Genomic DNA, 15,563 nt, shown 5'->3' with positions numbered 1-15,563 from the left:
GATCACCAGTTTAGCCTGGTGATCATCCTCCTTATTTAAACTACAGTTTAGTCTTTTGTAGTTGGTCTAGTATTTGATTTGTTTCATGATGAATGTTCAGTTTAGTTCTTATCCAAGTTTTGTTTGCTCACAATTATGGTGTGCCTGCTGTCCCCAATCCCTGACATATATAAGACATACTGTGCAGTGTTTATAATGTTTTTTTTTATTGAAATATACCTATAATTTGCCTTAACTGGACAAACAGAATTCGTCAAGCACCCCACACTGGCAATAATTCAAAACCACTCTGAACACCTTAATGGAATGTAAGCAAATTTAACAATATAAATGTTTCTATGACCAGCACAGTGTCATGCCAGAACAGTGGGTAGCAAGGTTACCTCACAGATTCAGAGGCCCTGGTTCATTTATGAGCTCAGTTTCTGTCAGTGTGAAGTTACATACAATATATTCTCCCAATGTATATGTGCTTTTCCACTGAGTCATTGCATTTCCTCCCACCTCCCCAAAAACATGCTGGTTACTTTATTTCTGACCCTACAGTATGTGTGAATGATTATGTGCATGTGATGCCCTTGTAATGGAATAATATTCCATACAGGATGTATTCCTGCCCCACATCCAGTGTTCCCAGGATAGGCTGTGGAACCACTATGTTGCTAAATGAGATAAAGTGGTCACTAAGGATGAATGAGTAAATTAATGTTCCTATTTTTGTGCAAGCTAGTTTGTCTGGTTTCATTAGATCCTGATGTAATATGCCAGTGGCTCTTGAAATCCACTAATTAGTCCCCCTTTAAAAGGACACTCTCTTTTAAGTTTCGCATTGCTAGTAAAGGTCACTTTAATTTTTTGGTAATTATATAAGAGCACTGTTTTGACAAATGGATTTGGGCCGATTTAAAAAAGAGAATATTACTCATCTATGATTATAATTTATGGATTATAGTCCGCATTCAGATAAAGGTTAAATAAAAAGTGCTTCCCACAATTATACATAACAATAATAAGTACAGTATTACTTCAATCAGTATAAATAATTCTAAATCTGAAGTGCGAATCCTCAGTCCTCTTATCTGTTCAGTATGAGCATTTGTTTTAAAGCCTGATCCTGCTCTAACAAAAAACCTTTTCAAATCTTTAAGCAAACTGACCATGGTAAGTTAAACTGGCAATATGTTTGTATTAAAGGTCCCATATTTTACTATTTCTTTAACTAGTCTCATGTCACAGATCTCGAAGCTTTAAATGAAATACCTACCTAATATTTTTTTGCACTTTAAACTCCCTTTATTTCACTCCTTCTTCAAATGCTCAGTTTCAGTGTCTATGTAAATGATCTACTGCTAACCAACAAACCAGGGTATTTTTCTTATATGAGGTCACAGTATGGGGAAATCTAATTGGCTTGTTTAAGCCTTGGGCGATAAAAAATAGAGAAAAAAAGAATTTAGCGACAGAGTCGTCCATCAGGTTTTCCCAGATTACCATACATGTGATAGATGACATATGATTTGGTTCTGTCAAACATCCTAGAAGGAAGCAGCAAAAATTTTAAAGGGATGTATCTTGTTTTTGATAGAACAACAGAAATAAAATGTGTGGCCAATAACAATCACTGAGTTTAATGCTCCACTGGGATATGATGTACAAAAGGAGAACAGAGGGCACCAGATGATTATTGCTGGTGGGAAAGTCAATGAGTGAGAGCAGGAAGGCTGGGGCCTCTGCCTGCTGCTGAATTTAAGTTTCCACATGAGTTCTGCATTCAGAAGTTGCTGAGGAATGCATGCTCTGGGTTTTATTAGAGTCAATAATGAAAGTGCACAAGGCATAATTAATTTTTGCATTTTCCCCTAGCCATAAACTGGCTTACTAGTTACAGCTGGATATCACTTAACAGCTAAGTCTATGTATGCTACTACATTCATAGTTTGTCATTTAAATTTTATATGCATGCTTGTGTAACCAAATGTATTAAAGTGGATGAATGCTTCAAGCTGAACTTGTTAAACTGGTATTACAATTTAAAAAGTGCATTATTTTTTTAAATTCTACTTGTGATGTACTACTTGTGATTTCATTCAAATTTGCCATTTAGTGTTGTATTATAGTTGTTTATCCATTGGAGATTAGGTACTAACATTCATAATCCCTGGACAAGAAAAATCATGCATCGCCATGGATTTCCTGCACAGCTGTATATTGTAAAGTTACATTTAGACTTTTATGAAAAAGGTAAAGGAAAAGAATGTGAAATGTCGCTGGCTATAAAGTTTATCTAAACTTTAAGTAATATACACATCCACGTCAATCAACAACTGCACAGCACATTTCAACACATGATACATTTACATTAGCTGAATGTTTGTGTATATGTGGGTCTTCCCCAAACTGTTCCCACAGAACACAATTGTACAGAATGTCTTAGAATGTTGTAACATTTCCCATCACTGGAACTAAGAAGCATCAGTGCCTGAACTTACTAATGCTCTTGTGGCTGAATGAACAAATCCATACAGCCACACCCCAAATCTAGTGAAAGGCTTTCCCAGAAGAGTCAGTTATTATAAATGCGAATTTTAAATAGCAAACTTGGGCATGATGGTTAGGTGTCCACAAACTTTTGGTCATACAGTATGAAGTGTTTTATCATCTGAAAAAGATGAGAAAAAATGCTGTTCTCATAATTTGCTGCCCACATAAATTTACTTAGGTCTTGGTCATGTTTCACTGGGAAGAGATAATTTGATTACATTTTGGTGGTGATAAAATCGGTATGAGATTATAGAGAGCAGGGCTGTTAAACTCAATGTCCCAGTGTTGCACATTGGACTGACAAAACATTCTTCTTGCCTTGACCCAGAATATGTATAAAAAATGTCTTTCTTTTCACATAAACAGTGGTACTAACTTCTTTTAGTAGAAAACCCAATCTTTGGTGTAATGGATGAAAGTCATCTATCTAAAGAAGAGGTGTGGTCTTAAAACGAGGCTGATACCCTAGTTTCTGGTCTCAGTATCACTTTCACTTGGAATCGATCCCGACATAGCCTCTCAAGACTGGTTTTGGATTTATCTTTTACAGTGAAACTCGGATTACGAGTAACGTGGTTTACGAGTGTTCTGCAAGACGAGCAAAGATTTAATAAATTTTAACTTGAAAAACGAGCGTTTGTCTTGGTTTACAAGCACAGATTATCATGTATCACGCATGTGCTTCTTGTTTTGACGCCGAGCGTCACGTGATCACTACGAAGCCAAAAATTTTTCTCTCGCTCTGCAGAATTTTGAGTAATCATCTCTACTGCTGGGTCTTAGTGCTCATACTGGTATAATCAACATAACACTGTGACCACGTGTGTAAAACATATTTTATTTTGTGGTCGAAAGCACATGTACTGTTTCTTATAACACACGTGCGCGTGCAAGTAAAGCAAAATAAATTCTCAATACAGAGGTTAAAAATTAATTTTCTTCCTCAGCTCATCGCTATGTGTGTGTGTGGGGGGGGGGGAGGTGCTTCACACACACACAAACACGCACACACATTAAGACTCTGCTCTACACAGAGACTCTGCTTTATTGCGATTCTAAAAGGTAAAGTGCGGTTCGTTTGTTTGTTTGTTTTACTTTACAGCAGTAATTCCGTTAGTATGCGCGCACACAAGTGTCATTAGCGATATTCCTTGCTAATTTTTTCGAAAAAAGTGTAGCGGGAGAGAGAGGTTGATTTATGACATCTGTTTACGGAAGTGTAGTCCAGTGCGGGAGATGCATTGTGGGTAATGCAGTACTGCCCACTCCCGGAACGAATTATGCTCGTAATCCGAGGTTCCACTGTATTAGGTAATGGTCTTGACTAGAAGAGGACTTCTAAAGTTGGAAAATGGATACATTTACAATGTTATTACCACAATCTCTTCAAGTGCACTTAGGCTACAATAAATGAAATACAAATTCCATTTCATTTTCATCCATTAGGCCATTGTAATGGACTTGGTAGTTTTTCAACATATGTAATCAGGAGAGTGATTAATTCTGCCATGAGAGCTACAGTATGAGATGATGAGAGCTAGTTAAAGTTATAGCTGTAGTTTGGTTGTGGCGCTTTGGTGCCCGGTTTTTTAAAGTACGTCAGCTTGGCTATAATGATTATTCTTAGAAGAACATGGGAATTACTATGGGAATTTGTAGCTGCAGACGTTCTCAATAGCCCAGAGACAAGCAGGGCACTATGGTTGCTGGCAAATGACATGAATTAGATTTGACTTAAAGACTGTGAGGCGCTACATGGAAACTGACTCACTGATCTAACACTGATATTCATTAAACTGTTTCTCACAATCCAATTCACGTTTACTTTTGCAATGTTTTGACCAAAATGCATAATTTCCACATTAGAGATCTCAGCAAATTTTATACCCAATTAATATTTTACATGTCAAATGTTTTATTAGCAGTTTAAACTATAAAAATGAAACTTTTTTAGTGTGTGTGAATTATTACAGTATGTTAGTGTAAAAAGTCTGAGTTTTACATTTTCCCACAGTCATTTACAGTCAGGCCACAGTAGCTACAGCACACATTATGTTTTCACTCAAGCAGGGTAAATTATTTTTTTGCTACCCTCTCCCTTACATGCATCAAATTGAGCATTTAGACAGTTAGTTCTCACAGCTCTAAATCCCAGTTTTTTACTATGTATTCTTTCATGCATGCCTTGCTATTACAGTGTTACCTTTGTTAGCCAGATTCAGTTTTCTCTTAAATTTATAAACCCAAATTTTGGATGGACATATCAACAGATCTATATCCACAATGATAACGTCACAACTTGCTATTCACAAGCCTTTATGGAAAATTTCAGACATCATTTCCATATTATGAGTGAGTGCCCTTCAACTAGACAAGGATGCAATGTATCATGTCCTTAGTCACTGGTGAATCAGACTTAAAATATCCGTTCTAATCAATTCAATACACGATGGCATCCAAGAACAAGATCATTAGGTGACAAACGTGGAAAACATGCAGCCGCCATGCTATTTAAGAAGAATTTCTGTCTTTTCTTTTACATTTCAGTAATTTTACATAGTAGATAGTAAATGTTCCTTTTGGGGAAACGTACTGTGCGGAAGTGATTGAGACACAGGTTGTCTTTACCTATCACTTTTCAATACAAATGTTCATGCCTCTTAAATATGAACAATATGATCAATATAGGAGGATTTCCCTTTCATCCATGAAAGAGTACAGTAGGAGTTCTGCATGTCAGTCAAGAAAATGTTTAAGGCATTTTATTTTCCATGATACCTGCTTCTTTATTCAAACACCTACCCAGCACTCCCCTTCCCCCAACCTCCTTCGTCATTTAAACTGTTTTATGGCAGTAAGGTAGATGAGATCAAAGGTTTTATTCAGGCAACAAAGTTTTATTGTAGACCAGTTTCTTTTTTGGACTGTCTTCCATGCATGGAAATAGTCCCACATCTGTTTCCTACAATGTTTTTTTTTTTTTTACTTGGCTGCTGCTTGTATGCACTACCACTTTTACTAAAATGTCCATAGTGGTAAAAAAAAAAAAAAAAAAAAGAAAAAAAGAAAAGAAAGAAAAAAAAGGTTTTACTCCTATGTGTAATAAATTGGTGGAGACACACTGGGTAGATTTCTGTTTCGCAGTCTATAAGGATCCACACCCCCTTAATGTAGTGTGAAGAATGTACGTACCCTCCATTAATACATTACAGTATGTGAGGTTTAAACATGTTCACTTTTTGATGGCAGTGAGACATTTTGGTATGTTGTGATTTTATAATCAGGCCAAGTGTCAAATAAGTTTTGTAAATGGCTTTGTCTGGCAAAAGCACAATGGCACAGAAACGTATACAAGAGTAACTGTACAGATGTAATGCTTAGGGATTCTACTTCAGCTTGGGAGCATCCAAACCTAGGCCTCAGAGAGGCATTATCTAAGGTATGTATATATACTGTATATAATATCACTTGGATCAACAGCATGTCTTTCCCCACTGCTGATCTTTAGTTAAAATGATTACTTTTTACTGTCTTCTACGGATTTATGAAAGTGCTCAGTCATACACACTATAAGCCAAAGCTATAGGCAAGCTAATTAATTTAATTTAAGTTTCCAAAATATTTTAACAACTAAGGCATATTTCCAACAGAACAGAACATTAAACATTTAGTGTAAACAAAGTTTTTCCCCCCTAAGAACGTTATTTCTCCATATAAAATGCATTCTACGGAGAAAAAAAACTAGTGCAGGCTTATGAATATCATATAAAGGATTCAGTTCACCGGAATTCAGTTACAGCTGCATTAACATGTACTTGTGCAGGTTTACCTTCTCACCAACATTGCCCTTTGGCCCCTCTTCTCCCATGTCACCCTGTAAGGAAAGGCAAATTTTTTTATTGAAATACAAGAATAAATGTTCATAAAAATATAAGAAATTCAGTGGCCTCTTTTACATTTTAGAGCATTAGCATTATTATTAGGCACAAATGTCCAGAAGTCAGAGGAACAGTTAATTTTTGAATCACAGTGCCAAACTATGAGGTGGTATCAAAACGTTTTGGGATTTGCACGCCACAGATCTGTCGCTTTGGCCGCACATCCTCTCGCTCTTGACATTTTGGCCCCCAGAAGACGAAATTCTCGATGCACAATGCTGTGAATGTCGAAAAAGACGATGAGCATGCACTTGGTTGAGGTGCGGACCAGCCTCGCCTTTTTCAGTATTGGAGAAAATGGGCTCTCCCACTGTAAAGTCTGTTACTTCCTCTTAGAGTCATAATGTACCAATACACACAAGTTTTGTCACAGGTAATGATTCTCAACATAAAAGACAGATTATCCAAGACACCATTGACTTGATATTCCTTCTGCTCCTGGGTCAGCACTCTGTGGATGAACTTTGTGGCAACACGGTGCATTTTCAATGTTGTGTATTGTTCCCTGCCGATCATCATGCATAAGTTGCTGAATGGTTTCGACATTTTCAAGGGATGAGCTCATTTAAGGTCTTCCTGATCCATCGTAGTCTTTCAGTAATATTATTCCGCTCTTGAAGTGCATGTGCCACTCAAAACACCTTAGACAATTCATTGCAGCATCGCCGTAAACTTTTCCGTAAACCGAATCATCTCAAGATTTATCCAGTTTTACTCAGAATTTCACATTCACTTTTGTCCATGGACAACTTGTAGTCCATGATGAAATCGTAGATGTTTTAACGCATATGGTCGGAATAGCACCAGTTGCACAGCTCCTGATGTACACAGGATGATGAGGGTTGGTGCTCCCTGCGATTGTGCGTGCAGCCTTGTGCTGCCATATGCTGGTGTAGTCTCAAAACTTTTTGATACCACCTTGTATTTACAGTAGTTTTCAGCCTGAAAGACATTTATTTAATGATAGATGAAACAGTAATAACCTTAGTCAGTTGATTTAGGATTTTCTTTAAGAAATGGTTATTGTTTTTCATAACTTTTATTTGTATACTTTTTTTGGTTACTAACCTAAACTGTTTTGTAGTGAAAGAGTCTTTAACAGGAAATTATGATAGGTAAAGATTAAGTAGTTAAGGGTCTGTAGAATTAACTGACTATATAATCTATACACATAAGTTCCTTCCTGCTGTTTATGACTAATTTTACACATTTTAGGCATTAGCTGATAAATCTCTTTTCACATTTTCAGGTCCATACAGTACATGGTTGCTTTTCAAGCAGTGTCTGTAGAAATTGATATCAAAATCCTAAGTGAGGAGTGGATTTTTTTGCTTCTCCAGCAGTAACAAAGTCAAAGTCAAAAAAGTAATTAGGTTCATGAACTCTCTTTACACAGGTGGGTCATGTACATCTAGAAATTTATGTTGAGAAATGTGACTTGCTCTTTGTTCCAAAATAAAATTGGACCAGATCCACAATTTATAGCTTCTGTTCACACTTGTAATTTAATCCTTATTACAATCTACATGTAATGGTAATTGCTTATTTATTAGTTAATTTCTTGCTTAAGTATTAAGCAAGAAAGAGAATATGTCAAATACCTGCAACTTGCAATTGCACCTTTATCTTTTATATGGATTTATCCTTATTGATTGATTGACTGATTGATTGATTGATTGATTGATTGACCTTTAACTTTGAAAAGTTTTTAATCTAGCTTAATGTATAAATGAAAAAATATGGCTTTACCTTTTCACCTTGCTCTCCTCTGTCACCCTAGTTGCAAAGAAAGACACATGTTAAAAGTTCAAAAGTCAGACAGTGCCAGAGCAAGGAAAATAATAGCACAAGCTTGTTTAGATTACATCTAAGATTAAGTTCACATTCAATTAAGAAATGAAGCTCATGTTACAGCTGTTCCTTCCACAGATGACCTCAGAAGTAATTGAAGACCATTTCCCTAGGCATTGCGCCTCACTTTAAAATAAACATTCACATGCAGGTACAGAGGGTATGATACAGTGCACAGAGGCAGGACAGACAGAAATATTTGAAATTATAAGTAAATATTTGCAGTGATGGACATGATCCATATGAAAATGAAGCAGAGTGAAACAAATTGTAACAGTTGTTGATGATATTTAATATTCTTGCAATTTCTTGCATTTGTAATACTGATGAAACACACAGAAGTTTTGTCAAATGATTTTTCAAGTGAACATTACATATCTGGTGGTTTCATGTTAGAAATAGATTCTGCTTGTGATTGATGTCATAACAGAAATCCATTCGCCTTTCCAAACACACATACACACACGCACACACACACGCACACACACACACACACACACACACACACACACAAAAAAAAGTGAAATCGGAAATATGAAATGGATTCCATGATTGGCGATAAATTACACATCATGTGCCACAAACCTTGGCACCAGGGATTCCATCTAATCCGGGCATACCCACCTCCCCCTACAAACAACAAAACACAGAATGTGACCCAATCAATCCCTCTACAAAGGGAGCCACGATTTCTTGCACCAGGGAAGTCCAGATAAAGTTATTGAGTTCTCATTGTCATGACTTTTTGCATAAAATGTCCAGTTTCTATACCTGGAGAATTACATATTTGAAAACAATAATCTTTTTGGTGTTTGTTTGTTTGTTTTAAATGTCCACAGTAGTCTTAAAGTTGTGTATTCGTCCTATAGACGTGCATTCGGCTTAAATAATATATATTTTTAACTTGACAATATTCAAAAAAAATTAAGCTTTACTTTTAGACAATGTGGTATAGTTATGCTAATGTAAAATAAAAAATGTCTAACATTTTAGTTTTTGGAGCTGAGTTGTTCTTTATATGATGTGAAAATAACACATCTTTATAGCATGAGGATTCAGTGGTGGAACTAATTTGCTTTATAATGAAACCTTAAGGCACCAGAGATGCATTTCATGAGGCTTGGCACCCAGCAGTCCAAATACAGGCACAGAATTTGCAATGTTGCAATGTTTCCAAGTGACTCCTTTCTGAAAATGGTTCTTTCTCTGTTTCTTTTTCACACACACACAGCCTACTTTTTTCATATCTATTTAAAAACTTGTGAAGATTTGTGTTAGATGTTCTATGTCCCTTTTTGTCCTGCTCTAACAATACCAACAATCATTTTTCTATGACAAATGTTATCGCTACAATATAACTCTTTTTAAAAGCAGTTGTGTCCTTAAAAGTTTGTCAAAAGATTCAGATAAAGTATCCAGACTCAGATACGGCATATTTAAATCAAAGAAAACCAAAACGGTAAGCACTGAAACAACACCATGAACACTTCAAGATCTGACCCATTTTTAATAAATTATAAGGATTATTAATTGCTGTAATTCCTGACTAAACTCAAGACTAAGGTCAAGATCAGCATCATCAGCATGGTGTTGAGTTTCACCATAATGCTGAGCTGTTACTTAAACTGGGTTGGTCAGAAAATAAAGCTTGGTCTATTCATTTCCTCCTACACTGAATGAGTTTGACAGACCATTCCTTTAAGCTCAATTTGGATATTTTTAAAGCATGAAGGCAAAAGTGTCATCCCCTCCTCCAGCAAGTTCTATACTTGTTCTGCTTCCACAGCTTTCTGATTTCCATCTCTATCTTTGCACATCTGCTTCTCTTTTGTCACTTATTCATGAGTTATTTAAAGCGTGCCATTTCTTTTACTTTTCTTTACTGATTTTGTGAATTCTGTAGGTTTTAGGAATTATAAGGCATTTATTCTCTGTTGTTACTTAATGTGTATAATCCTTCTTTTCATCTCTCCATTTTATTACTGTTGCGATTGTTCTCTTTTTCTAAAATCTGACCCTGAGGTTCACTGGATTTCTGACATTTTGCAATAAGTTTTTGAATTTGGTCTTCAGGCCTTGTTTTGAAACATTATCCCCAGATTTTGTTTAGACATTGTTGACTGATAGATTTTTTTGAGTTTCTATTCAGCTATTGTCAGGGCATTACAGAAAACCTCACCAATGGATGGAGATTTTTTTTTTTCAGGTTTACAGAATGTGCGATTGCAGAAACAAATTACTACAAAAACGTAACAATTACCCTATCTAAGGTAAGCTAGGTACTGTAGAAACTGTCATCACATACTTTAGCTCTACTGTCAAAAAAGAATATCTCTCAGGCCAAGGCAAGAAAAACTAATTCCTCTCATTCTGCTGCCTACCAACAATATGACATCAACATACAGTAGACAATTCCTGAGAATATTGTGCAAAGTACTTTTTTAGATTTCAATATCTGTGACCTTCTTGGTCTGAAACCTTCCGAGTGATGGCACAAAACTGGCTACTCAGAACTATGATAAAGTCTTCCAATTTTAAAACAGTTGTTAACTGTTCTACAAAACAATTATGGTTACACCTTGCTCAGGGAATGTGTATTAAAGCAGAAGTGTTCCTGTACTCTCTGCACATAGTAGATGTAGTGAACCAGCTCTTATTACCACTTTCCCAGGGGTTTCAACAGTGTTAGAGACTGCCAAAACAGCTGACAAATTCTCTTTAAACACATTCACCCAAACAGCCAAAAATCCGGACTACCTCTTGAAAGTAGAAGACCCATCTTTCATCTCCTTTTACTAAGGGTAAACCGCTGCTCATCCCTCTGAGGAAAATGGGCCTTTACAGTTATGCAGACAGCCAAAAACATACAGTCTTCTAAACACCTACTGTATGTCTATACTGTAGAGGGTGTCATAGTTATACAATACAGTCTGTTAAGTCAATCTTAAACCAGAAACAACATCAGAGGTGTCTTACCTGAGCTAAGAACAAAAAGGACTAGACTGTTGCTCAGTGGGCCAAAGTCCTCTTTTCAGACGAAACTTGTCACAGGACTTGGCACCTGCCCACACTGTCACTGTCATGTCAAAGTACTATTTTCTGGTTTAAGGACCATGGAATCCCTGTGCTTTATTGGCCAGCAAACTCACCCGAACTAAACCCCTTAGAGAATCTATGAGGTATTGTGAAAAGGAAGAGGTGGGACACCAGACAGAATAATGCACTTGAGCTGAAAGCCGCTATGAGAGCACCCTGGGCTTCCATAACATCTCAGCAGTGCCACAGACTGATTGCCTCCATGCCATGCTTCACTGTTGCAGTAATTCATGCTAAGTGAGCCTTGACCAAGTATTGAGTGCTATACATCTTCACACTTTTCAGTAAAAATCTTTTTTTTATTGATCTTAAGCATTGATAAAATTTTCTGAGATACTGAATTTTAGGTTTTCATTAGCTATAAGCCATAATTATCCAAATATCCATAATTATCAAACTTGAAATATATCAGTCTGTATGTAATAATTCTATATAATTATAGTTACACTTGTTCACTTAAATTGAATTCCTGAAAGAAAAAAAACTATTTTCGATGATATTCTAATTTATTGAGATGCACCTGTATAAGATGTAAACATACATTATGCTGGTCTCAAATGGATGCTATAACATGGCCACTGTAGTGCCATGGGCACAGCCTCGCATTGCCCATGTCTGCCAACTTGTTGTGGATGTTATATTTGTTTTTGTAAACAAGATCAAGGAAACCAGACAACTGTAATCGTTAGGTACATATAGGAAGCTGGGTTATAACAGACAGTTTTATATTTGTACTTCCAAAAGGTCTGCAGTATTTTCTTTGTATAAAAAAAGAAATGGAAACCTACACCTCTGATTACCATTGTCTAAATACTGTTGTGGTTAACTGTAACTCTTCTCCCACCACTTTCAAAAGCCTTATAGCAGTTTGCAGTGCAAGGTTTTTCTCTGGGTTAGATGTGTCTTTCCACTCATATGTGAAGAGGATGAGCGGAAAATGATTTTTCCAACCACATTTGGGTATCATGAATATTTATTAATGCCATATGGCTTTGTTTATGCTTCTTCTGTGTTTTGATATTTTTTTTAACCTAAAGCTCAATTAGATAAGACCCATGTTCCTCTGGCCTGCAGCAACCAACTGTTAAGATAAGTTATTATATCACTAACTGGACATCAATGTATTCCACACCAAGAACACCTGCTTTATAAACATTATCGTATACATATACATCCCCCCACCCTAAGCCTCATGCAGTCTCCCAGCCACATAACAAAAATTCTCACAGTTCCCAACTGTCTATAGTCCTTCTAAATGTCCTACCATGCTCAATTTGGCAACATTGTCAAAAAAGTTAACATCAATTTTTTTTTTATTTTCTTAAAGCCATTCCTAAGATTGTTGTATCAAACCATTGCCCTGGATCCACCTCCAAGTTAGGGAAAACATTTATGAACTGAATATTATAAAAAAAAAAACTTCAAGCATTTTTTCTGGCTATCTCACACAAATAAGGAGGCATATTCATCGTCTGGCCAAAAAATCACCACCTGGATTTAACTTAGCTAAAAGTTTAGAGATTTAAGATCATGCTTCCATTGGATAACTGGTGTAGTGATTAATATGGTTCAGCTAGCTAATTGATGCAGTCAATAGCTTATTATTTCTTAAATAACCCTGTCAGAAAACATGTACTGTGGGCGTGGCAAAGATGTAACTCTTAGGAGGGACAAATTATTGTCCTGCCTCAAGAAAGAAAACAACTCAGGAGAACGTTTGAATTTGGTTAAGAACTGTAAAACGCATTGTTAAAACCTAGAAGGATAATGGCGAATCATCTTTGAGAAAAAAATGCGATAGTAAAAACATCCTAAATGAGCATGATGGGAGTTCATTAAAATGCTTAGTGAAATTAAAGCATAAAAAAACTAAATTAGAACTCACAGCTATTTTTAATATTGCATTATTACAAGCGCAACGTGAGGAGAACTTAAGGGATTGGGACTAAACAGCTGTGTGTCCTTTAGAAACCCATATACCAGTAAGGCTAATAAAAAAAATTACAAGTTGCTAGAAAGCATAAACAATGGCCCGATGAGCATTGGAAAAAGGTCATGTGGTCTGTTGAGTCCAGGTTTTATCCTGTTGGGTGTTGGGTCCATCAGGGTAGGAATTGAGGCGGATGAAGTGATACACCCATCATGCATATTTCCTACCATACAACTCTCTCAAGGGCAGTGTTATGATATGGGATTCCTTATGTTGGTCAGATCCAGGGTCCGCAACATTATGTGCGCAATAAATAAAGTCAGCTGACTATCTGGATATATTGGATGATCAGGTTCCACCATCAATGTACTTTTTTTCTTCCCTGATGGTACAGTCATATTCAGTCATAATTATCCACTGGCTTATTTTCAGTGTGTATTTGGATCCAATTTGCCTTTATTAACTGGAGTCCAGCTGGATGATTGGTCTGGCTTTACTTAAAGACTGTAAGCAGTAATAACAACTATAACATGAAAGTATGAGCTGATATTATAATTTCATCCCTAAAATTGCATGAATTATCTGTGTAAAAAAGTATGTTAAAACTTACCTTCAGTCCATCAATCCCTGGTATGCCAGGTGGCCCAATGGAACCCTATAAATAAATAAAAATATGTTAATATTTAAATTATTAAATTATTATTATTATGTAAATTATTTTTATAATAATATAAATAGTTAAAATTATTAAAAATAATGTTGCTTTGATTTTATTTGTAATTAAATTAAATAGGCCATTTAACTTCCATTGGATAAGTTTCTCTTCTGTAAGATACACTAGTACTAGCCACAAAATTCCCATGTTGATTATTGAATATGTTTGCTAAGATTGCCAGACCAAACATCTTGTGTATTAAGACTGGAAAAAAGACACCTGGCACAAAAACGGACAAAAAACAGAACTCTGCTATGAATCCTACAGCTTTTGAATGTTAACTAGTGGCTTGAAAATGTTAAACAAATTGTTTCAATCATGTCTACAGCTTTGCCTACAACAGAAATACTACTGTAATATTGAGATTTTATTAACAAATTGAGATAAATATTGTAATATTGATCTCAGTTTATCAATAAAATCTCCTATGCAAGATTTGTGATTCTTTATTTTCTCATTCTTGGTTCTGTTTGAGGAAAACCTGTTGACTTGTAATGCTACATATATTTTGTATAAAGATTCTGTACAGAAAACAGTATGTAAATCTGAAATTTCTTTTTGCATGAAAAATGGTTGTTGCTCATGCTGTTTGGTACTTTACTATAATCTTCAAGCATAGTCCATGGTATAATCAAATATTTTCTTAACTGCAGGAGTTCAGCAGTTTAAAATGTATTAAACTATAGTAAATACTTTCATCTTCACTAAAACATAAAAATTCTGGTAAATACATAGTGCTGAGATGACAAAAAAAAAATTCAAATACCTTTGTACAGTATGTTACATCAACCTTGGGATGCGTTATCCCATTTCCCTGATTTATAAATAATTTAAATAACAGTTAGATCTAAAAAGAATATCTCACTGTACCTTGAGACCTGGAGGGCCCTCTGGTCCCTGGAAAAAAGACAAAAATACTGAATGAAATTATATAATTTCCTCTGCCAGCACAGTCTTTAGAGACTACCCCAGCCTGGCAAAGCAAGGCCTATACGACTGAAATTAAAGCCAACTATTCAATCCCTTTATGAACAAAAATAAGTGAGAAAGCACCTATAATGTCCTTCTGTGGTAATCACCTATAGAATATTATCATGGATGCTCATAAACCTGGCCATTCAGCTTCTCCTCAGCCTAGTGGAGCAAAGACACATTTTAGTTGCCACCTGCATCATAAAAATTGATGTTTCTTTTTACCCTTTTCACTGAAGTGAAATACAAATATAAATTGTATAATGTCAGTGGCAACTAAATTGTTTCTTTGCTCCTCTGGGCTTAGGAGAGGCTTAATAGCCAGATTTATGTGCATCCACTCCCTATGGTTGATTTCCACAGAGACATACTAGAGATGCACTCTCACCAAATCTGTTGAGGCTATATCAGACACATATCTATGAGGATAAAATAACTGTGGCAGTGGGCCTGGTATTAGTTCTACTGTACAATTATACTGTATATATGATGAATGTAATAAATATGAAGCAGTTTTTGT

At 35.8% G+C, this 15,563-nt stretch overlaps 1 protein-coding gene across 1 annotated transcript in view; it reads right to left on the bottom strand.

The window, feature by feature from the left end:
* Positions 1 to 15,563, bottom strand: part of LOC128518716 (collagen alpha-1(XXV) chain) — a 172,005-nt gene that overhangs the window by 27,847 nt on the left and 128,595 nt on the right. Inside the window, exons 10-14 of the mRNA XM_053491959.1 lie at positions 14,942 to 14,968; positions 13,967 to 14,011; positions 8,916 to 8,960; positions 8,229 to 8,255; positions 6,371 to 6,415 (exon numbers count right to left, since the gene is read on the bottom strand). Coding sequence (XP_053347934.1) covers positions 6,371 to 6,415; positions 8,229 to 8,255; positions 8,916 to 8,960; positions 13,967 to 14,011; positions 14,942 to 14,968 — 189 coding nt within the window. The remainder of the gene's footprint in view (positions 1 to 6,370; positions 6,416 to 8,228; positions 8,256 to 8,915; positions 8,961 to 13,966; positions 14,012 to 14,941; positions 14,969 to 15,563) is intronic.

This window comes from Clarias gariepinus, chromosome 1 (assembly GCF_024256425.1).
Source record: "Clarias gariepinus isolate MV-2021 ecotype Netherlands chromosome 1, CGAR_prim_01v2, whole genome shotgun sequence".
NCBI lineage: Eukaryota > Metazoa > Chordata > Actinopteri > Siluriformes > Clariidae > Clarias > Clarias gariepinus.
Note: the sequence above shows the minus strand (reverse complement) of the source record. Positions and strands in the feature narration are given on the sequence as shown.